The 23,363-nt window shown below is 47.2% G+C and overlaps 2 protein-coding genes across 3 annotated transcripts; one reads left to right on the plus strand and one right to left on the minus strand.

The window, feature by feature from the left end:
• Positions 1 to 16,526: 16,526 nt before the first annotated feature.
• Rnase13 (ribonuclease A family member 13 (inactive)) lies at positions 16,527 to 18,339 on the plus strand. Its single transcript, XM_059274458.1, has one exon. The coding sequence runs from the start codon at positions 16,910 to 16,912 to the stop codon at positions 17,480 to 17,482; it is 573 nt and encodes a 190-aa protein (XP_059130441.1). The 5' UTR covers positions 16,527 to 16,909; the 3' UTR covers positions 17,483 to 18,339.
• Positions 18,340 to 19,089: 750 nt separating this feature from the next.
• Tppp2 (tubulin polymerization promoting protein family member 2) lies at positions 19,090 to 21,541 on the minus strand. Of its 2 annotated transcripts, none has more exons than XM_059274456.1 (4): positions 21,423 to 21,541; positions 20,987 to 21,206; positions 20,409 to 20,562; positions 19,090 to 19,363 (listed from the first exon to the last, which is right to left on the minus strand). In XM_059274456.1, exons 2-4 carry the CDS (start codon positions 21,157 to 21,159, stop codon positions 19,178 to 19,180), a joined length of 513 nt encoding a protein of 170 aa, XP_059130439.1. In that variant the 5' UTR covers positions 21,160 to 21,206; positions 21,423 to 21,541; the 3' UTR covers positions 19,090 to 19,177. The 2 variants fall into 2 exon arrangements, with proteins under 2 accessions (XP_059130439.1, XP_059130440.1); XM_059274457.1 differs by having other exon boundaries at positions 20,987 to 21,165; positions 21,423 to 21,538.
• Positions 21,542 to 23,363: the final 1,822 nt, after the last annotated feature.

A 23,363-nucleotide genomic window follows, 5' to 3' on the forward strand; every position in this document is an offset into this window, starting at 1 on the left:
GGAACTAAGGCTTGTGCTGAAAGAGACAAAAAGATTAAAGAGAGGCTTGAAGCAAAGTGGAATGAAGGGAGGGTGCCCTCAGGGCAAGACACCCTTCAAGCTAGGCTTCCGACTTGTAAAAGGGAAAGGTCTGAGGAATCTTCTGCTCCTAAAAAGCAATGACACATCAAAGCTTATGATTCAAGGAGGGGGTCAGGCTCCAATCTGAGTAGGAAGCCAGACGTGGCAGAATCATTCATCTGGTTATAGCCTTGGTCATGAAGAATAGATGAGTAAGGGATGGTGGAATATTCCTCTGTTTTTAAGGAGAGCTGCTGAGGCCAGGCATTTGTCAGAAGAGTCCTCAAGTAGAGGGCACTGAGTGAATCTGTGAGAGTAAAGCCTGGATTTTGTCGGCAACCCTGATGTTGGAGATGCCAGATCAGATCCTTGAGACATCTGCCAAGGAGAGTTGTAGACAGATAGTGGAACCAGCCGAAGAGGGAGAAGTGTGTTGTAGGAAACAAAGCAGGAAGGATGGAGCCATCTAGGCTGTTTGATAGTAGATGTAGAACTATAGGACTTGGAATTTGCTCTGCTGGGTTTCAGTCTTGCTTTGGTTCAGTATTTCCCCACTGTACCCCTAGTTCTTCCTTTTAGAGGGGTAATGTATATTCTATGACATTGTCTGTTAGAAGTATGTGATGTGACTTTTTGATTTTGCAGGGGGCTACAACTAAGAGATTTCCTTGAGTCTCAGAAGAAACTGTGGACTTTTAAACTGTGTTAAAACTGTAAAAGACTATGGGGACTCCTGAAACTGGACTAAATGCATTTTACATTATGATATTATCACTTACTGGCTTGCTCCTCATGGCTTACTCAGCTTGCTTTCTTATAGAACCCAGGACCACCAGCCCAGGGGTGGCCCCACCCACAATGGGCTGGGCCATCCTCCATCAGTCACTAATCAAGAAAATGCCCTACAGGCTTGTTTTAGGGCGTTTTCTAAACTGAGGTTCTCTCCTCTCAGATGACTCTAGCTTGTGTCAAGTAGGCATAGAAACTAGCCAGCCTAGGAGGGGTATCACCACCCAGATAAGATTCCAACTTGAGAAAACTTAGTGGAATTGTTTGGGAAGGATTAGCAAGGGTGACTGTGGTGGTTTGAATTGATGATGGTGCCCATAGGCTTGTGTATTTGAATGCTTGGTCCCCTGTTAGTTGAACTGTTTGGGAAGGAGTAGAAGGTGTGGCCTGCTTGGAGTAGGTGTGTCACTGTGGGTTTAGTCCATTATCAGCATGGTGGGAAACACAGTGGTATACAGGCAGACACAGTGCTGGAGAAGAAGCTGTGAGGTCTACATCTTGACCTGCAGGCAACAGGAAGTGAACTATATGCAATCCTGGGTGTAGCTTGAGCATAGAAGACCCAGGTTTCAAAAGCCCATTTCAGGTCCGATGTCTTTCTCACTGCCTGCTGCCTGCAGAGCAGAAGGTAAAGCTCTCAGCTACTGCTGGAGCGCCATGCCTGTCTGCTTCCCACCATAATAATGATCATGGACTAACCCTCTAGAACTGTAACCAAGCAATCTTCCAAGAAAACTCTTTCTTTTATAAGGGTTATCTTGGTCATGCTGCCTCTTCAAAGACAGAAATTGGTATCAGGGACTTGGGTATTGCTGTGACAGGCCTGACCATGGTTGTTTGGAGAAATATGGAAGACTTTGGGACTTTGGACTAGAAAAGCGGTTAAACACTTTAAGTGGGTGTACTGGCTGGTTTTGTGTGTCAACTTGACACAAGCTAGAGTCATCAGAGAGGACGGAGCTTCAGTTGAGGAAATGCCTCCATGCGATCCAGCTGTAAGGCATTTTCTTAATTAGCCATCAATGAGGGAGAGCCCAGCCCATGGTGGGTGGTGCCATCCCTGGGCTGGTGGTCCTGGGTCCTATAAGAAAGCAGGCTGAGGAAGCCACGTGAAGCAAGCTGGTAAGCAGCACCCCTCCATGGCCTCTGCATTAGCTCCTGCCTCCAGGATCCTGCCCTGTTTGAGTTCCTATCCTTACTTCCTTCAGTGATAAACAGCAATGTGGAAACATAAGCCAAATAAATCCTTTCCTTCCCAACTTGCTTTTTGGTCATGGTGTTTCATGGCAGCAATAGAAATCCTAACTAAGACAGTGGGGCTTAATGGGTGTGGTAGTTTAAAAGAAAATGGCCCCCGTAGGATTGGCACTATTAGGAGGTGTGGCTTTGTTGCAGGAAGTGTGTCACTGTGAGGGTGGGCTTTGAGGTTTTCTATGCTCAAGCTACACCCAGGATAGCATATAGTTCACTTCCTGTTGCCTGCAGGTCAAGAAGTAGACCTCACAGCTTCTTCTCCAGCACTGTGTCTGCCTGTATGCCACTGTGTTTCCCACCATGCTGATAATGGACTAAACCTCTGAACTATAAGCCAGCCCCACTTAAATGTTTTTCTTTATAAGAGTTGTCATGGTCATGGTGGGGGGCTGGGGAGATGGCTCAGGAGTTAAGAGCACTGCCTACTCTTCCAGAGGTCCTGAGTTCAATTCCCAGCAACCACATGGTGGCTCACAGCCATCTGTAATGAGATCTGGTGCCCTCCTCTGGCATGCAGGCATACATGCAAGCAGAACACTGTATATGTAATTGCTGTGGGATGTTCTGTATGGCAAATGTGTTGCTAATTAGGCCATAAATAAAACACTGATTGGCCATTGGCTAGGCAGGAAGTGTAGGCGGGACAAGGAGGAGAATAAAGCTGAGAAGTGGAAGGCTGAGTCAGAGAGACACTGCCAGCCGCCACCATGACAAACAGCATGTGAAGATGCTGGTAAGCCATGAGCCATGTGGCAAGGTATAGATTAATGGAAATGGATTAATTTAAGCTGTAAGAACAGTTAGCAAGAAGCCTGCCACGGCCATACAGTTTGTAGCCAATATAAGTCTCTGTGTTTACTTGGTTGGGTCTGAGCAGCTGTGGGACTGGCAGGTGAGAGAGATTTGTCCTGACTGTGGGCCAGGCAGGAAAACTCAAACAACAAATGGCATCCAATGTGGTGGCAAGAGTTTCCACCTAAAAACTGAGAAAAAAGATTCTAAAACGGAGCTAAAAACAGCTTCCTAATTGTCTCTCTCAAATGAGTGGCACCTGCCGGTTTGAGCTACTGGTGGGTTCCTGGCATTCGTGCTCGACCTGCCATATGGTGGGAATGAGGCCTCTGCAAGTGGTACATTAAGCTGCATGGTGGATTTAGCCTTTGCTAGTACAAAAAAAAAAAAAAAAAAAAAAAAAAGATGTTTCTGGGCTACACGCTGCTTGGATAAAAGCATAGACCCACGATAGCTCCCAGAGCTGGTGGTAAAGTACCAAGGCCATGTTGGGAAGCTGAGGTGGGCAGAGCCAGCAGCCACAGCTGCTGCAGTTTAAAGCAAAAGATTCACAATAAGACAGATTCAGATGCAATAGTTTAAAATGTGTGTAAAAATGTACGTAGACTTGAAAGAGAAAGAAAAAGGAATATATACAGTTATATAAAGAAATAAATAGTTTTAAAAAATAAAGTCTTTAAAGAGACAGTAAAGGTAGTATAAAAAATAAGCCACGTGAAGATGAATATTACACAGAGAATCTGGATTGTGTTGTCTTTGGGATTTTTAACTGCAGAAAAATATTTGATTGTAAAAGCTGTTGAGTTATGCCAAAATGTATATTTTAAAGGTAGCTTGACTTCAAAATTTGGATGTAAAGATGTGTTGCTTTGGAAAGGAGACTCTGCTTTTGTTCCCACAGAAAGCCAGAGGCTATGGATTTGTTCCAGATTAAGATACATCAGATTTGACCAGCCAAGACCCCCTGAAAGGTCTCCGATGACACCATGGCCCAGATGATCCAACATCCAGAATGGTTTGAAGGCAACTGGCTCAGACAATACAGCCTCATGGACTATTTCATAATTGTAAAATTTTCTTTGTGTCCCCATAAGATACAGCGCCCCCCTCCAGCAGAAAGTAGTAAGAGAAGCTACGCCCAAATTCCCAAATTATGGGGCTGGAGAGGTGGCTCAGAGGTTAAGAGCACTGACTGCTCTTCCAGAGGTCCTGAGTTCAATTCCCAGCAACCACATGGTGGCTCACAACCAGCTGTAATGGAAATCTAGCGCCCCCTTCTGGTCTGCAGTCATACATGCTGTATACATAATAAATAAAAAACATCTTTAAAAAAAAATTCCCAAATTATATGTAATTTTACTTTGTTAAGGTTAAAACCTTCCTTTTTGAAAAAAAAAAAAAGGGAGGGAAGTGCTGTGAGATGTTCTGTATGGCAAATGTGTTGCTGATTAGTCCATAAATAAAACACTGATTGGCCATTGGCTAGGCAGGAAGTGTAGGCGGGACAAGGAGGAGAATAAAGCTGGGAAGTGGAAGGCTGAGTCAGAGAGACACTGCCAGCCGCCACCATGACAAACAGCATGTGAAGATGCCGGTAAACCACAAGCCATGTGGCAAGGTATAGATTAATGGAAATGGATTAATTTAAGCTGTAAGAACAGTTAGCAAGAAGCCTGCCATGGCCATACAGTTTGTAACCAATATAAGTCTCTGTGTTTACTTGGTTGGGTCTGAGCGGCTGTGGGACTGGCGGGTGAGAGAGATTTGCCCTGACTGTGGGCCAGGCAGGAAAACTCTAGCTACATGTAATAAATAAATAAATCTTAGAAAAAAAAAAAGAGTTGTCATGGTCATGGTGTCTCTGCACAGCAGTAGAAACCCTAAGATAATGGGCCATCTGAGTAGGAGCATAGAAGACAGTAGTGTGGAGCGTGATTTGGACTATACAGGCTTGGCTCTAGAAGTTTCAGAGGGCAAGAATATTAGTAAGTGGCCTACAGACCATTCTTGTGATATTTTGGTAAGAATGTAGCTGATTTCTGCCCTTGACCAAAAAATTTGTTGGAGGCTAAATTGAAGAGTTTGGATTGATGCCCTTGGCAGAGGAGAACCTAGTATCGGCTATGTCACATGGCTATTGGTGATCGCTCTACGCAAATCTACAATGAAAGAGAACACGCGGGGTAAAAAGAAATACGAAATGCGTAGTTTGAGGAGAAAAGAGTCAGGTACCAGGAAATGTAACGTTGGGGCCAAAGCTTGTGCTGAAAGAGATGAGAAGTTTAAAGAAAGTCCTGATTCAAAATGAATAAAGGGAGTAACACCCTCAGGACAAGGCACCACCCAGATAATCAGCCCGTGAAAGGAATAAACCAGTGGGATTTCCTCAGCCTAGAAAGCATCAACAACTGAACGCTTGTGCAAATGCAAGTCAAGGACAGGGCCAGGTTTTAACCCCAACAGGCAGAAGAAATTGGCAGCTTGGTCATGTGGTTCTGGATCTAGAGTCAAGAAAGGTAAAAGGGATTGTGGACTCCTCCTCCATGGCTAAAGCAAGCTGCTGAGGCCAGGCAGGTGGCAGGGGAATCTCCGATTGGAGACCCAGAGAGGCCATTTCATGAAGCTGTGAAGGTGAATCCTGGACTACACTTGAGACCCCAAGATGTTGGAGATGCCAGAGCCATGGGGTACCTGCCAAGGAAAGCTGCATTCAGGATGTGGTACCAGCTCAAGAGAGAGAAGTGCGCGGCAGTCAACAAAGCTGAGAGGAGGGGGAGATTGAACAAGATTGAGTAATTCATCTAAGATAGACTTTGGAGTTTGACCTGTGGGTTTCAGTCCCACTTTGGTCCAGTATTTCTTCCCCCTTTCTCTTTTCTCCCCTTTGGAGTGGTAATATATATTCTGTGCCATTGTATGTTGGAAGAATGTGACCTGCTTTTTTATTTTACAAGAGTTTACAGTAAAGAAATTACCTTAAGAGACTTTGGACTTTTAAACAGTTTTGAGACTGTAAAAGACTATGGTGACTTTTGAAGTTGGACTGAATGCATTTTGCATTGTGATATAGCTATAAGGCTATGGGGCCAAGTAGTGGAACATGCTCATATGTTTGAATGCTTAGTCCCTAGTAAATGGAACTGTTTGGAAAAGATGAGGAGTTATGGAGTAGGTGTGTTACTGGGGGTGGGCTTTGAGGTTTCAAAAGTCCATACCAGGCCCAGTGTCTTTCTACTGCCTACAGACCAGGGTATAAAATCCTTAGCTACTGGACCAGACATGGTGGCATCCACCCTTAATCCTAGCACTTTTGGAGGCAGAGACAGGTAGATCTCTGTGAGTTCAGGTCAGCCTGTTCTAAATAGTGAGTTCCAGGACAATCAGAGCTATATAGAGAGACCCTTTTTTTTTGGAAAAAAAAAAAGCCTTCTGCTACCGCTCCAGGGTCATGCCTGTCTGCTTCTCACCATGATGGTCATGGGCTAACCCTCTAAAACCATAGCCAAGCAATTCCCTCGATGAAATGCTTTCTTATATAAGAGTTATCTTGGTCATGGTGTCTCTTCACAGCAACAAAAGAATAAGACGGTGACCTTGTTGTAGGAGATATATCACTAGGCATTGAGGTTTCAAAAAGCCCACTCTATTCCCTGTTAGCTCACACTCTGTCTGCCTCCTACTTTGGGATCAAGAAGTGAGCTCTTAGCTATCTGCTGCCATGCCTCCTCTCCAACATCTTGGACTTTAATTCTCTGAAACAGTAAGCCCAATTAAATGCTTTTATATATATATATATATATATATATATATATATATATATATATATATATATATTGCCTTGGTCATGGTGTTTTATCGTAGCAATAAAAAAGTAATTTAAGACACCCTCCCCCTGTGCTGTACATAAGAAACACGCTGGGGTTCCAGGTTGCTGCAGTAGTTGATGTGACTCCATCAGAGTGCACACGACCCACATGACCCCAGCCTTTCTATATGTGTGTCTGTCCTTCCTTCATTCTCTCACTGTCCCTTGTCAGGGTTTTAGACCCAAGCTGGGCAGGATGAGACACCCTTGGACCCCCTGTGTCCTAACTCTGTGTTTCACCTCCCCATCTCCATTTTTGTCTTAGTTTTTTTCTATCCTCTGCATCACTGTTCTCTCTTCCATTCTCTCTCTCTCTCTCTCTCTCTCTCTCTCTCTCTCTCTCTCTCTCTCTCTCTCTCTCTCACATGAGTGTCCTCGTGCCCTAAAGATGTCCCTCTGTGTCCACTTTATTACTGACCTGACTGTGACTATCTGGTCTGAACCTATCCTTCACTGTCTTCCCTTCTCACTTGTCTCATTGCCGACCCTCCTCCCTTTCAGTCCTTGTGCCGTGACTGGGTCAGGGGACTGGGGATACATCTAGCTTAGCTGAACTGGCTGTCCCTCTGAGGCCTTTGCCTGTTGCCTAATTCCTTAAAGACAGGCATGAGCTAGACTGCCTCTTACCAGGTGCAGGCTGGGGAGCAACCTGTATATCAGGAAATGAACCAGCTTCAAGCCTCTCTATTTACATGTACCAAATAAGTGGATGCCTATGGAGCTAATGGGCCTGCCTAAACATACTCAGCAATAAGGAATCTTGAATCCTCACATTCAAAACTATACTGTATTTGGCCTCTGGCCACATGGTTTTAGTGAGTCCTTTAAAACATCTGACACAGGCGTTGACTCAACTGAATTTTAGAGACAGTTGGCATTAATCTTCTTTTAAGTGTACCTCCGGCTCATTATCTAGTGACGAGCCAATCCTGGTGGCATTAAGGATTGCTTCTTCTCTGAGTTGTACAGAGTCATTCAGAAAGTTAGTTCGCACAACTTCTTGTCATCCGGGTACCCTGTTTGTTTCCAGGAGGACTCAGAGGAAGCAAGATGTTGTGGAATAATCTTTTTGTACACTGTGTCTTTGCCAAGGTGCCTTCTGATTGGTTTGATGAAGAGCTGAATGGCCAATAGCTAGGCAGGAAGAGGTTAGGTGGGACTTCCGAGCAGAGAGAAAAGAAGAGGAGATAAATCTAGGTGCGAGAGAGATGCCAGAAGGGATGGAGAAGAAACAGGAGGTGCAGGATGGAAAAGAGGTAAAAATGCAGATTAATATTAATGGGTTGATTTAAGTCGTAAGAGCTAGTCGTGGATTCTGTATGGAAGCTATAGGCTGAGCTTTCATAATTAATAAGTCTTTGTGTCATTTTTTTTTTTTTTTTTTTTTGTGAGCTGGTGGCCCAAAGGAAAACCTGTCTACAGTAATAGACAGGGATGAATCATCAGTCACCATGCCTGAAGTCCCTTCCCCAGTGGCTCAGTTATTCCAAGATTCATTTCTCCAAGCCTCTCCAGGTCCAGGGACTGATCGAGGCCACCTTCCTTTACTGAGAGATGGCTCCTAGCCCCTCATATTCTTTCTCTGGCCTTCCCTATTTTATAGAAAGTTGCAGAGCTTAAACATTACCCAAGTGTTTACATTTGACATGCTATCAACATGTGGCCTCAACCCTTCCCTCATTTTGTACTTCCTGCTTCTGTGATGGTCACAGCTTGTGTTTGTGTTGCTTTGGAAGCTCTGGAGAGCTTGAAATTTGATGCTCAGCGCTAAGAAGCATCCCTATCAGGATAGGAACACCCAGAAAAGAGGTGAATGATAGTTGTTTTTTTCTTTTTCCAGAATTCACATGTAAACACATGATCTCAAAGTCTTCGGTTCAGGTCCTCCCCCCACCCCTGCCCCCGCAGTGAACACATTATAAAGAGCAGCTGCTTTGTGCCAGTGGTATACTCAATATGTATCAGTGAATAAGACATAAATCCCAATCTTTGCAGAGCTTACATCACATCGGGGAAAGAGTGAAAACACATATAACTTCACTCAAAGGGATAACAGCTGAGCAGAAAGGCAGAACAGGATAGGGTAGCCAAGGCAGAACAGGATAGGGTAGCCGGAGACTTTTGAGTAGATCACTGAGGTAGGGGACTTGAGGGCAGAGACATAAAGGTGAGAGGGCACATTGGTGCTTGACAGGGTGTTCCGAACTGAGAGAACAGCACTGCAAAGCCCTGAAAGCACACAGAGGGCTGGGGTGCTGGAGGAACAGCAGGGTGAGCAGTGTGACTGGGCTGAGTGCATAGGGCATGCAGTGAGCCAGACATGGGAAACCTTAGGGATCCCAAGAGAGGCTGTGGCTTCATTCTGAGGTATAAAGGGCCTGTTTTAAAGGACACCTAACGTATGTGGATCACAACTGTAGACAAATCACACGAACCATGTTGATTATGAAGTTTGTGTTTTGGTCTAGAAATTAGGATTATTTTTTTTTAAATATGCTTTGGTAAACTCTTTGGGTATGTTAGGCATGCGTACAACGTATGTCAGCCATACTCACTCTCCATCTATCTCCCGGCAGACATTGGGGTTTTGGGCAAGGAAGGTGAGGATGTTTCGAGAGCAGGGAGAGAGGTCACTTTTGGTAGACCGCACAGCTGTGGTGGGTAAGGATGGATTTCTGTCGGAACAAGCGGTGTCGGGAGAGGACAAGGCCACTAGATGGCAAGGCAGCACCGAAGGACAAGTTCACACAGGCCTCCACTGTGTTTTCTCTGGGGGGGGGGGGGGTTGGCCCTGGGGAGAGAGGGCCACCCACTTCTCTGTTGAGATGTCAGAACTTCTGGATAGAGTATTATGTCATGCTGCTGTAAATACACAGGCACAGGCAGACACGTGCGCGTGCGTGAGCACACACACACACACACACACACATACACACACGCATACACACACACGTGAATACATAAACAGAATCCACATTTTGTTTTTCATGCTTATTTATTGGGGGGCGGGGGGGGGGAGAAGAAGAAGAAGGATAAAGATAGAGCTATGGGGTGATGAGGTCAGAGGACAAGTTGTAGCACTCAGTTCTCTCCTTCCACCATATGGGTACCAGGGACTGAGCTCAGGTTGTCAGGCTTGGTGACAAATGCTTTTGCCCACTGAGCCATCTCCTTGGTCCCAGAACCCATGTGTTAAAGTAGGCCATGGACCAAGTTCGTATTAGCTCGGTCCAGTCCTGCCCCTGGAAGTCCAGGCTCGGGTGGGAGGAGGGGGGGGAGGCTGTAAGCTCATTAAAATTCTTAGCTTGGAGTCCTTTGCGATTTCCATTCTCCCGAAGTGTGATGCTTCCAAACCATGATCTGAACCGCGCTGTTTTCCTGTCACGGTTCTCCTACTTGCTCCTGACTCTGCTATTCTGGGCTTTCCAGAAGGCTGCCTTCCTACTGGGTGTAAATGAGATAAACAAGGCTCCACTGTCGCAGCCCAAAGGGACAAGGCAAGTCTGCACACAAACATTGAAGTAGGAAAGTAGAAACCTACGGTCTATACAGTTCAGGAGAAACCCTTGTCCGGTATTTGGCTTTGATTTTGTTAGCCTACACTAACCAGCCAGCTTGCAAGATCGGCTTCGTTTTGCACTTGGTAGGATGATTTTACCACTTTATGTTCATTGCTTTCATGGCAAAAGCGGGAAAAGATGAGGGAAGGAGGGTAAGGGGAGGAAGGAAAGACGGCAGAGTATAAAACAGTGGGAGGAAGAAAGCCTCACCCTGACCTTACTAGTCACTGCTGTCCGCCCAACTTCTTCCCTTGGGCTCTCTCTCTCTCTCTCTCTCTCTCTCTCTCTCTCTCTCTCTGTGTGTGTGTGTGTGTGTGTTGTTAAAGTTAGGGTGGGTGTTAAGAAAATTCCAGCAGTGCCAGGTGGATCACTGCCTGTGTTCCCCACAGGACAACAGCTGCTGCTTCCTCTAGCCTTCAGCGGGAGGGAGCAAGGGGGTGGGGAGAGAGAGGCTGGGCTTGGGTGAGTGCCTACCCTTCAGAGCCAAGCCTTTCTTCCGGAGTTCCACACAGCCTCTAGATACCAATGGAAAGCCCATGGGAGAGTGTTTCCCTCCAGACAGGAGCAGATCCAAGTTCTGTCAGCCTGATGTAGATCTTGGATAAATAAGGGTAATAGGCTCATTTTTATATTTGGAGAAAGTGAAACATACTGCAAAGTCAGGGTCCAGCTGTGGGACTCTTTTCAGGTCTTTGGATTCCCATGACCTTTCCTGGAACAGCTGTGGGTTTGGAGGAGGCAGCCCTGACCGAAGGTTAGAATCCTTGGCTCCCAGACCTGTAGACAAGCTAGGTCATAGGAGAGAGGGACTTGGTCTTAGGGCGAGGTTATCAGGTTGATCTGTGCCCTAGGCCCTTTCCAGGGCCCCACTCCTTAGTTATAGCCAGAGTAAGTTCCTTAGCCCATACTCAGGCCTACCATTGTCTGGCAGGCCTTTCTAACTTTGTCTCTGACTTTTCTCCCATTTAATATCTTAGCCATGGGCAGACATGATTTTCATAATCTTTTTTCATGCTATTTAACTTCTAACTGCCCAGTGAGACTAATTCTAGGGTCCTAGGATAACCACCTTGCTCCTCAGAAAACTTTTTCAGATCCTCCCATTCAGAGATAATTTTGTTTTTTGAGACAGAATTTAATGTAACCCAGGCTGGCTTGCAACTTGCTATGTAGCAGAGGATGGCCCTTGAACTCCTGATCTTCTTGCTTCTCTAGTACTGGGATTTCAGGGGTGTTCCCCTGCAACCAGTGCTCAGGATCAAGCCTCGGACTTGAACATTCTACCAACTGAGCTACATCTCCAGCAGGCAGAGAGGAGGTCTTTCTCAGCTCTGTGTTCCTATAATACTTAATGTCTTCAAGAAATATGATTTTAGGGGGCTGGAGAGATGGCTTAGTAGTGAAGAGCACTTGCTACTCTTCCAGAGGACCTGAGTTCCGTTCCTAGCACCCACAACAGCGGCCTTACAATTGTCTGTAACTCCAATGCCAGGGGATTCTATGCCTCTGGCCTCCATAGAGACCTGTACACATGTGCACACACCTACATCCAGACACATGCGCATACCTACACACAATTTAAAAAATAATAAAAGTAAATCTTAAAAAAGAAATTGTTGTTGTGGAATAATCTTTTTGAACAATGTGAAAATGTGTCACTTGGATTGGTGTAATTAAGAGCTGAAGGGCCAATAGCTAGGCAGGATTTGGGGGGCAGAGAGGATGCTGGGAAGAGAAAGGGCTGAGTCGTGTAGAAACATGGAGGAAGCAGGAAAGCAGGATGGACGGTATGTAGATGAGGTAAACAAACCTGGGGCAGCACATAGATGAATAGAAGTGGGTTAATTTAAACAGGCTTTGTAGCACTTTCCATAACTATAAAAGCTAGCCAGTAGAAACATAAAATCATCAATAGTCTTGCGCAGCTGTGGACCCTATAAGCAACAATAATAATAAGCAGTCTGGTGAAATATGCCCATTGGTGCAACAATGGCATGAATATTATGGGTGTAACCAACAGCTTTATGATTGTATTTAAGGCCTGCAGCACAGGATGGAACTCATGCCTGTACTGTTAACCGGGCCAAGAACCAATGGCTGGGGAGATCATAGACCCCAGGGGAGAACCTACTACTAATTTTACTAAATGGACATATCAAACTGCCATTACTATGGGTATAAGGATGCATGTCTGTTTCTTTATACCCATTGTTGTTTTTATTGATAAAGAATAACTAGATAAACGATTCACATTGGATCATTAGTGCAGCTCTCAGATCTCATCAGAGAATCTTCCCTCTGCAGCGAATGATGTTAACTCCGGAAACACAACTGTAGGGGAAAAGTGAGGGTGAAATGCTCAGCCCTAAATCTTACATCCATGTCACGACCTCTTCCCTGCAAGGCTCTGGGAACATCAAGGATATAAGAGCCAGCGGTCAGGGAGAGCTGCTGTAAAATGCTGTCTTCTGCACAGGACAAAGCTGTTGCTCTCAGGAACTCACAGCAGCTGTGGCTGACTCCACAAAATCAAGTCAGCCAAACTTCCGGCATGAAGGAGAAGAGGCTTGCAAAGGCCCACCCCTTACTGAGGAGCTGTTGGCAGTTGATGGTTGCTGGGTGTAGCTAGGCCCTGGTAGGGATGCCCATGCTCCTAGATATCTCTACTCCCATGCATGAGTGGCACTAATTGGATTTAGTAGATTACATTTTTAAAAGGACGTGGTATTGAGATGGGATCCAGGCAAGGGCGGTCTGGGAGGTGCTGGGGGAGGGGAATGGGGCAAAGTATGGTCTAAATACATGTATAAAATCTTCAAAGAATAAATTAAAACGTTTTAAAAAAAATTCTGTCATAGTAGTCACTGGAAACTTTGTGGAGACGAGTCCCAGCGGCTTAGTTTAGAGGGGACTCTGGGTTGGTGGCACAGGGATGTAGATTTGTCATTAGGTCTGCTTAGGGAATAAATAAGGCTCAGAAAATGACAAAAGTGAATTAATGTAGAACCTAAGAAACATGTTTTCAGTTACCTGTCTACATACTGTCCAATAAAATAATTAAAAGGCATTTTATATTTATTGTAACACATTATTCACAGCCTTCTGAACTAAGGGAGGTGTTATCTCATCTTACAGAAGATGAGACAAGAACCAGGAAGTGAACCCCTTCCTCTATAATGAGCTTTTAGATTTTGGAATCTTGTGTGTACAGGTGAGTAGCAGTGGGTGGAGGGACTAGACAGTGGTGATGTAAGAGGTGAAAAGAGCAATAAAAAGCTCCAGCTGCAGCCTGGAGGGCGTAGGGGTGAGACAGCACTGCAGAAACCGGACCGTAGACTTTGTGGTTGACGTCCTTAAAGCACAGCTTCCATCAGCCAGGCTTAGGCACCGTCCTGCAGCCTGAAGGACAGCCCCTTGCCTCTGCGGGCTTTATCCTCACTTGTCTGAATTGTGCACAATCCTCAGAGGAGGTCTTCTAAGCCGAGAATTCTGGAATGAGACCCCAGGACTGTCCTCATAGGAACTAGTTATGGGATGAATGGGGCAAGAGGGGAAGAGGGGAAGAGGAGGGACATCATGGGGGCATAGGTGTGGGATGCAGGACAAGGTGGGAAGCTGGCGGAGATGTACATGCAGATACAGACAGGAGCGAGACCATGACAGTCTTGTGTCCTGTGAGATGCTGAATGGATTATATATTGTAAGAAATGTGAACCCATTGCAAAGGGTTAAATAAAACAGGGAATTTGAAGATTATTTTTAATGTGTACAAGTATTTTGGCCTGCATGAATGTATATATATCACCTGCATTCCTGGTGATAAGGCCAGAAGAGTGTCAGATCCCCTGGAACTGGAGTTACAGGTGGTTGTGAGCCATCATGTGAGTGCTAAGAACTGGCTTGGGTCCTCTGGGATAGCAGCCAGTGCTCTTAACTGTTGAGCCATCTCTCCAGCTCCATGGGAACTAATTTCTTTTTCAGAAGTTGAATGAAAGATGCTGAGACTTAGTGGAGTTGAGTGCCTTGTGTCCAGGTAAAAGGAGAGTCTGAGCTGGGAAAGAAGTATGTAAGAGAGGGATAGATTTGGGGAGAATATGGCTTATGGATTCATGTGCATACTGAGTAATCACCATGAGCCAGGCACTGAGCAAAAGCTCATGACTTACATTGTCATGAGTTCTAATACCATCATGAGGTATAACATTCTATCCTTATGAGCAGATGAAGCAGAAGCTTGGTAAACTCAAGCAATGACACATGCCATAGAAACTATGGAGCCAGGACTTGAGCCTTGATGATTTTACCATCATGCCTTGTGGTTGATGGTTAGGGAGATAGAGAAGCTTGTCACAGAAAACTGAGGAAGCATACACACAACTATGATGGTTAGAGCTAATGTCAACTTGATGGACTCTGGAATCACCTGGGAGATGGGATTCTGTGCATGCCTGTAAGGCACAGTCCTGATTGCATTAATTGAGGTGGGCATCACTGTTTCTTGGCTGGGATGCTGAATTGTGTGAATGGAGAAAGGGAGTTGAGCAGCAACATGTGTTCATTCATATCTGCTTCCTGACTGGATTCTATGTGACCGCTGCCTTGACCTCTCCACACTGGTGGCTCTCCTTGATACATGAGCAAGAATAAACCCTGCTCCCTTAAGTGGCTCTTGTCAAAGCTTATCACAGCAACAGGAAAGTAAAGACAATGACACAGAAGAACTAAGTCTGAGGAGAACAGATTTAATTATGGACCCTAGTTTGTGCAGCTAGAAAGAGCAAATCCAGAGGACCACAGAGAGAACACCAATATGTCTCTCTCTGAGACTAACTCCTCTGCTGGGGGATGTCTTTCTGTACGCTGTGAATATATATTGTTCCCATTGGTTAGTAAATAAAGCTGCCTTGCCTAGAGGCAGGCGGGAAAATCCAAAGAGAGAGACAGGAAAGAAAAAGGCAGAGTCCAGAGAGACGCCAGCCACCACCAAAGGAGAAGCAACATGCCAACAGACCGGTAAGCCATGGAACACGTGGCAAAACATAGATGAATAGAAATGGGTTAATTTAAGATGTAAGCTCTAGCTAGCAAGAGGCCTGCCATAGACCATGCAATTGGTAATTAATATTATGCTTCTGAATGATTATTTTTATAAGTGGCTGCAGGTTGGGGGTGGGAGGTGGGGAGGGGCAGGCAGGACCTGAGAAACTTTTGACTACACTCCTCCTTCCCCTGAGCTCCACAGTGAGCCCCAGAGCACCCGGTGCTCTGCCTGCTGACTCCCTTTTCTGCTGCTGCTGAAGGTGAAGAGGTTCTCCTAAAAGCAAGCCCAAGGAGCTGGATGGGGTGATACACATCTGTGTTTCCAGCACTCAAGAGGCTGAGACAGGGGGATAACCAATTTGAAGCCAACGTGGGCTACATAGTGAGACCCATGTCACCAAATAAAACCCCCAAAAATGTGCAAATGTGGAGAAGACCCGTAGGGAGAAGAGGCTGAAAGGCCTGTGGGACAAAAGGGCTAGACCTAGCAGGTTCTTGGGAGCTAGCGTGTTGACTTTGATGAAGATCCAGACATTTGATAAAAAGCTGAGGAACTTGTTAGCCCTTTTCTCAGCAGGACAAGCTACCACAGACCAGCCAATACTAAGAATCTGATCTGGCCAGGGGGTTCACATTCTCTCAAGTCCCAGGTAGTGCTCTCAGAGCCGACCTGCCAACCCTGAGGCTTCAGAGGCAGCATGCAGAGATTTCTAGCAGGGCTCTGACCTGATAGGCCCTGAGTCATAGGTGCAGAGTGTCGGCACAATCAGCTGGGAATTGACGAGGACTGTGGGAAGTCCTTGTGGAGGTTCTTTGTTCTCAGTCTGAGAACTTCGGTGGGAAGTGCCCATGCACATGGCCCCCAGGGCTTATGAGTGGGATGAGACATTGGTGAACCCTTGATCAAAGGTAAACACTTTGTTCTTCAGCAACAAGATGGTTCTTTCCTTCCCACTTTGCTGAAAGCAAGACCAGTGGGCCAGAGCAGACATCAAAGAAGATCCAGGGACTTCGGGGTTTCTGCCCAGGAGGTTGGAACTAAGTGTTCTGAGGACACCAGAAAGCAGACCAGACAGCAATGTATCTTTCCTCCTACCCATCTAACCCACGTAGCACAGGGCTTCTTAAACCCAGGGGATGCTCCCTCCTTCCAGACTGGTCTTTATCCAGAAACCTTTTTAGCCTCATCCCACCTCTAGGCTGTAAGTGGCCTTAGGCAAGGCACACCTCTGCCTCCTACTCTCCTCCTGGACTTCGGTTTCTTCCTGCAGAGCTGTCTGAGACTGCCACTGCACTCTGTTCTCTGTTCCTTCTGTATTTACCATAAGGGGTGCCTGGAAGCAGGGAGCATCCAGCAGCATCTCTCACCCAAGGACCAGCTGGACCTCTGATTCTGTGCTCCAGCCCAAGGACTGGGTGAGACTGAGACTCAGTGGTGAACCATGGGAGAGAAGGGTTAGCTGTAGATGACTGGTCTGAGGGGTGGTCTTGAGCCGGTGTCTCTCTGGAGTGTCAGGATTTGTAAGTGTCCCTGAGCAGTCCTTAGAGGATGAGGGAGGCCTATAGGGAAAGCTGGAGAGTACTGGAAGCTCTGGGAAGGGTGGACAGTCTCTTTAGGCTGAATGTGTCTCTAACTACCGTAACTTTGCCAGCAGAAGGCATGGCACGGGATGTGGTCTGGCTCCTTTTCCTCCAGCTCGTCTTACGGCCAACTCTGGTGATAGGCATCAACATGCAGCTGGCCATCAAGAACTTCCGCACCTTACACATTGACTACCCCATGGTTAAATACCCGAAGGGTTTCCACGGGTACTGCAACGGCCTCATGGCCTATGTGAGGGGCAGATTACAGGACTGGTTCTGCCCTAAGGTCCACTATGTGGTACACGCCCCCTGGAAAGACATCCAAAATTTCTGCAAATACAGCGAGAGCTTCTGCGAGAACTACAATGAATATTGCACCCTCACTCAGGACTCCTTCCCCATCACAGTCTGCACCCTGGATTCTAAACAGCCACCAAGCAGCTGCAGCTACAACAGCACCCTGACCAACCAGAGGCTGTACTTGCTCTGCTCCAGCAAGCACGATGCTGAGCCAATAGGTATCATTGGCATCTATTAGGGACTTAGCTCGCAAACCAGTCCCACCTCATACAGGTCTCTCTACACGCCACCCCAAAGCCTGTTCCCAAACTCGGAATCTGGCTGCATGTCTTCCTGACTTCTGAGGCAGAGCCTCACCCCGCTTCAGGGTCTTTTCTCCTTCTCACCACCCCCACCCCGAGCCTCCCTCTCCCAGTGACAGTAAAACCCACCCAAGAAGCGGATGGTGTCCAGCTGGCAGGGCCTGTCTATCCACTGGGCCAGATCCCGACGTCTGGATGGAGGCCCAGGTCCCAACTCACACCATAGCAACAGGCACCCAGTTCCAGTATTTCTCCCTATCCCTGTTTTTAGTGTCCATCTCCCACCCTTCCCTTATAATTCCTGCCACTCTTCAGCAAAAGGAACCTCCCTATGGCCCTGAGACCCTTTTTGTCTCATATCCCCCATCCTGCCTCTGTCTCCAGCCTGCACTTGTCTGCGACCTCCCCTTCTGTATACCCCACCCTTCCCCCACCTCCCGCACCGGGGAGCCTCGGGCTGTTTTCCCTACGCTCAGGCCACTCATAGCCTTGCTGCCTACCTTTCCCCAACCTCTGCCTTCCATCCTTCTCCCACCTTGGCCCATCAGCATCTCAAGTTCTCTTCTCTGTTCTTCCCAAGGTCCCTTAGTCCCCCTTTCCTCCCTCATCTCTACCCAACATTTCCCAGACTCCAGGGTCTGTGCTACTCAGGTGGCAGATGATGAGGCCGGCCCAATTTCCAGTCCTGTAAAGTGGAAGAACCATGAGGGGGAAAACGGGCAAAAGGTTCGGGAACTCCTTTCTGTATTGACTTCTTGTGAATCTGTAACCATTTCCAAATAAAAAGTTTACAAACGCATTCAACTCAATTGTGGTTTGATTCCCTTCCCTGCTTTTGGTGTCCTGGTGACCACCCATTTCTGACCATCCTTCAGAACTGCTCTTAGCAGCTGGAAGTGTCTTCTGTTCTGTGGGCATGACAATGGAGGTGTCATTGAGGGTGGAGACCTTCAATCCCAGCAGGTGTCTCTGTGAGTTCAAGGCCAGCCTGATCCAGTGTTCCAGGCTTCCAAGACAGCCAGGGCTTCACAGTGAGACCCCGTCTCAAAAACCAAACCAACCAACTAACCAAACAGAAAGATTCTCTTTTCCCCAGCCAGAAAATACATTTGTGATTTGTAACAGTGTTAGGCTCCCCTTGCTGGTTTTTATCTATCGCCCAACAAAACTTGGATTCTACCAGAGCAAGTTGGGAGACACATTGAAGACTCTACTAAGAGATTATTTGGGTCATGGTATGTCAGATCAAGAACTATGACTCCCTTTGGGGAGGTAGAAGGAATGGAGGCCACTGATGTGTAAACACAGTAAGTAAATGTTTTTTCTTCTGCATCTGATTTAACTCTTACCTCCAAATGTATTACCCAGTCCTGTTTCTCAGGAGCAGTTGCCAAGGAGACGACTACGTTATGGTTAGTATGCATGAGGCTTAGTAGGGAAAGGGTCCATGGCTGAAAACCCTGGCTCCTTGGGCTTTCTCTTCTCCCCTTCTCTGTCTCTGGACCAATCTGGTTCTCACATTCATGAGACAGAACTCACCACATGCTGCACACACGAAGTTTATTATCTCCTAGATTTCCTGGTGTTAGAAACACAGGGCCAGGGAACTAGCGGGTGAAGACGGCTCCTCTCTACTTGTTTTTTTGGTCATAGGTGCCGGCCCCCTTGTAGCCGCTCACATAGCCTGAGTTGTCTGCAGTCTCTTCCCGACCTTCGATGCCCTTCCCTTTGCCGCTCTCATCAAAGCGCTCCTTGTGGGTTCCAGTGTACTTACTGGTGTCTGTCAACCGGTCAACGCCACCCACTGTGGTTGCTTTCTGCAAGCCGGGGATGGGGTGGGGGTTGAGCCTTCCTCCTTTTCCTGCGCTATCACAGCCCTTCCCCACAGATGGTCTTAGAGCCCTAAGGCACGTGCTGGGGGTCTTAGAACCCTAAGGCACGTGCTGGAGGTCTTAGACCCCTAAGGCACGTGCTGGGATCGCTTGCGCTGCCTCTGGCATGGCACTGCTTCGTGAGGCCCAGACACAGCTGTGGGCACGAACTCTGACAGAGCCATCGACTCCTGAAACAGGAGGGTTCTGCTGTGGGAAAGGACAGCGGATTTCTCCTTTCCAGAGGAGTTATTCTGATCAAGCAGTAGCCAGAGGGCTTCAGTCCCAAGCCCTGCCTCCAATGTGTAGAGTCCAGAGCACTATTTGTACAGAGGAAACAATTTAGGAAGTAGTGGGGGGAGAGGCAGGACGTCCGAGATTAAACCGTTAATGTACGGAGCAGGAGGAGTCGGGAGAGCAGGCACCAAGTTCCTCCAGTGCTGATGTGCCTCCAAAGCCACGGAAGACTGAGGCGTCTAGACCAGACTTGAGACTTGAAAGCGAGTCTAAATCCCACTAGTGAAACAGCTATGCTGTGGCTAAGAGTGTAGCCAGTTGCACCTGGAGCAAGTCTGTCTTCCCATACCCCAGTCCTCTCCCCTCCAGAATGACTGCCAGGGTGCTAAAGTCTCCCAGTACAGGCTTTTCAGTCTGTCCCCTGAGTTAGACCTGCTGACAGGCCTTGGGGCCCTGAATCGGAGCAGGGACTGGAGCAGTAGAGGCTAGGGAAGTGGGGCTCCGGGCTGGAGATGAGGAATGCTATCCTTCAGGCAGGTGTGGCAGCACACACCTGGAATCCTAGCGCTTGGAAGGCTGAAGTACGAAGATCTTCAGTCCAAAACTAGCCTGGGTCACACAGCCAGTTCCAGGCTAGTCTAAGCTAATAGAGTAAGGTCCTGCTAGACAGAAAGATAGACAGACAAGAAGGGAGGGAGGGAGGGAAGAGAGACAGGAAGGAAAAGATCAGACAGAAACGAAGATCGTTACTCACTGTAACACCAGTGGTGGCAGGGTCCTTGCCTTCCATGAGTTTATAAACATTCTCCAAGGCCTCATCTAGGCTCTTCCCCTCGAAGCGCTTTTGGCCCAGCTCCTTCATCGCCTCTTGAAACTGTTGAAAGTTGATGGTTCTGGCATTCTTGGCCCTGGCCAGTCAGACAGAAATCCAGTAACCGTGGAGTGTGAAGTCATTGCCTCCCAACATCCACCTTTTTCTTAGTCAGGCATGGCCTCTTCTATCCTGCCAATGAATCTTGAGGAGAGGGATCAGGACAGTGCCTGGCACCTGCCAGATGCTCCTTATGAATCTTCCATCATAAGAACTGTGCCATCTGGCTGGGCGGTGGTGGCACATGCCTTTAATCCCAGCACTGGGGAGACAGAGGCAGGTGGAACTCTGAGTTCAAGGCCAGGCTGGTCTACAGAGCAAGTTCCAGGACAGGCTCCAAAGCTACACAGAGAAACTCTGTCTTGAAAATCAACAACAACAACAAACCCCAAACAACAACAAACAGAACTGGGCTGTGACCAACTACCTTTTCACCTCACCCCCCAGCTTTGGCCCCTTACTTCACTTTGCTGAACACAATGTCCACGTCTGTGGAGGTCACCGCCTTGCCATCCATGATGCCGCAGTCTTTACAGAGTTTGGAGAAGTTCTTATTGGTAATTTCGGTGCCACTGCTGGATGTGTCCCCAAAGACGGCAAACCGGTGGAACGTTTTCTCTGCTTCTGAGGCCATGGCCAACTGCACGTGGGGGTGGGGAGGACAGAGAGTAGAGGGGGGGACTGGGGGTGAGGGGTGAGCACGGTACACTGCAGCAGCCCCAGGAACAACTGTCCTCCTCCCCGCTGCTCTCCACTGTCTCCCTCAGCTTTCCATCATCGCACTGATGCAGCTCCGGCACGAGCCTTCCCTCCCCAGCCACCACTGTGGAGCCTACCGGCAAGCTTAAACTCCCGTGCATCAGTAATCCTCCCTCCCTGCCTCCCACTTTCGCATACCTGGGGGCCCAGGTGGTGTCTGCGATTTTTTTGGATACGAGTGTGTGCAGCTATGTGGGAGCCAGATGACTAGGGAGAAGGTGTGGTAACAGGGAGACAAAAAAAAATGAGTGAAGGCAGCAGAAAGGAAACACTGTGATGTCACAGTGTGACGTGACATCACTTCTGCCTCTGCTGTCTTCCCCTCCTGGCATCAGAAGCAGAGGTTGACACACCAATGTCCCGCCTCTGCAGGGTTGTCCAGCCACGACATTGAAATGAGCAAAAGCTTCAAGCTGTGTAAAGGCTGTGGAGTCATGGCTGGCAAGACAGGACCTTTGAACTGAGCAAGCTGCCAACCTGTTGGCATTTTCAGATGATCAAACTCCCCTGATCACTTCTGCCCAGTTTACTAATCTTATGGGTTCTGGCCTCACTATGCCCTCACGTGGTAGAATCCCCTTGGCCTATAAAGGCACTAATCTAGTTCCTGAAACCTCATCGTGAGCACCCCAAGTCCCACTTCTTAATACCATCATGTTGGGAGGGAGGATTTTAGCATGTACACTATGGGGAGATCCAACCACTGAAGCACCTGGGATTGAGTTGAACACTGCCCTCCTGCCTGATCTCCCAGATGTACTGACCAGCATGCACAATCCCTCCGGCTGTGGAAAAACAACCGCAGCAGGGAAAAGAGCAGAGGACCTGGAGTATAACAGGTCTATATAAAAGTAATGTGAAATGTACCGGAGAGTAAGCCTCAAAACTCTCAAAATCCCCCCCCCCCCCCCGATAAGTTTCTGAGCACTCCCAAATGTCCCTTAATAGTTCTTTTCTGGACAAAAGCCCTGTAAGAGATGAGCTTCAGGGATCCCACTGCAGATTGGTTGCTTCCTTGTCTTAGATAATCAGGACCTAATTCCTTTAAACAGTTTGTAATCTTATAACTTCATTATTGTCGGCGGGGGTGGGGGTGGTGGTAGGGTGGGATGGGTTGGCAGCGCATGCCTTTAATCCCAACACTTGGGAAGTAGAGGCAGGTTAATCTCCGAGTTTGAGGCCATCCTGGTCTATAAAATAAACAAACAAACAAATAAATAAATATTCCTTTCCATTCCTATTCTTGCATCCTTATTCAAGTCTTTTTCAAATTCATTTTACATGTACAGGTGTATTGCCTGCATATATGTATGTATCAAGCGTGGGTCATGCCCAGGGAGGCCGGAAGAAGGTATCAGAAAGGCATCAGATACCCTGGAACTAAGTTTACAGACAGTCAAGAGCTGCCATGTGGGTACTGGGAATTGAACTCAGAACCTCTGGAAGAGCTTCCAATGCTCTTAACCACTGAGCCATCTCTCCAGCCAGATCCAAGTCTTTTTATTTCACATCTTGAGGATTATCTGGGCCTCTTATCTGAGGCTTCCAAATGACCACTTTTCCAAATTCAATACTTTGCTCATTTCTACTCCACAAACTAGCTCTATTACCCTTTTCCCATTAGAGTAATGTTCCCCACACAGGATTTTCTATACACTATTCCTGCTCAAAAGCAGATTATGACAGCTGAGTACAGTGACACATGCCTGTAATCACAGAACTCTGGAGGCCAAGGCAGGAAGATGAGTTCAAGGCCAGGCTTAGACACGTTTGAGGAATACCTGATACCCTGTCTTGTAACACGAATCTTAAAAGGTCTTATAATAAAAAACCCAGAGCCAGATATGGGGGTGAAAGCTGAAAGATCAGAGAAACAGAACAAGCCAGCCACGTTCTTACCTCTACAAAATCCTCAGCTTCAAGAGCGTGAGTTCCTGTTTCCTCATACCTTATATACTTTCTGTATCCTGCCATATTACTTCCTGGGATTAAAGGCGTGTGTCCTTCCCAAGCAAAGACATGAGATCTCAAGTGCTGGGATTAAAGGTGTATGCCACCATGCCTGGCTCTGTTCCCAGT

This window comes from Peromyscus eremicus, chromosome 9 (genome assembly GCF_949786415.1).
Source record: "Peromyscus eremicus chromosome 9, PerEre_H2_v1, whole genome shotgun sequence".
Classification (NCBI taxonomy): domain Eukaryota; kingdom Metazoa; phylum Chordata; class Mammalia; order Rodentia; family Cricetidae; genus Peromyscus; species Peromyscus eremicus.

Coding starts and splice junctions, on each gene's coding strand:
- Rnase13 (XM_059274458.1), top strand. CDS start 16,910: ATGAGGGAGGCCTATAGGGAAAGCTGGAGAGTACTGGAAGCTCTGGGA.
- Tppp2 (XM_059274456.1), bottom strand. CDS start 21,159: ATGGCCTCAGAAGCAGAGAAAACGTTCCACCGGTTTGCCGTCTTTGGG. Junction 20,563..20,986: donor ATTGTGTTCAGCAAAGTGAA/GTAAGGGGCCAA, acceptor CTGACTGGCCAG/GGCCAAGAATGCCAGAACCA. Junction 19,364..20,408: donor CTGCCACCACTGGTGTTACA/GTGAGTAACGAT, acceptor CCCGGCTTGCAG/AAAGCAACCACAGTGGGTGG.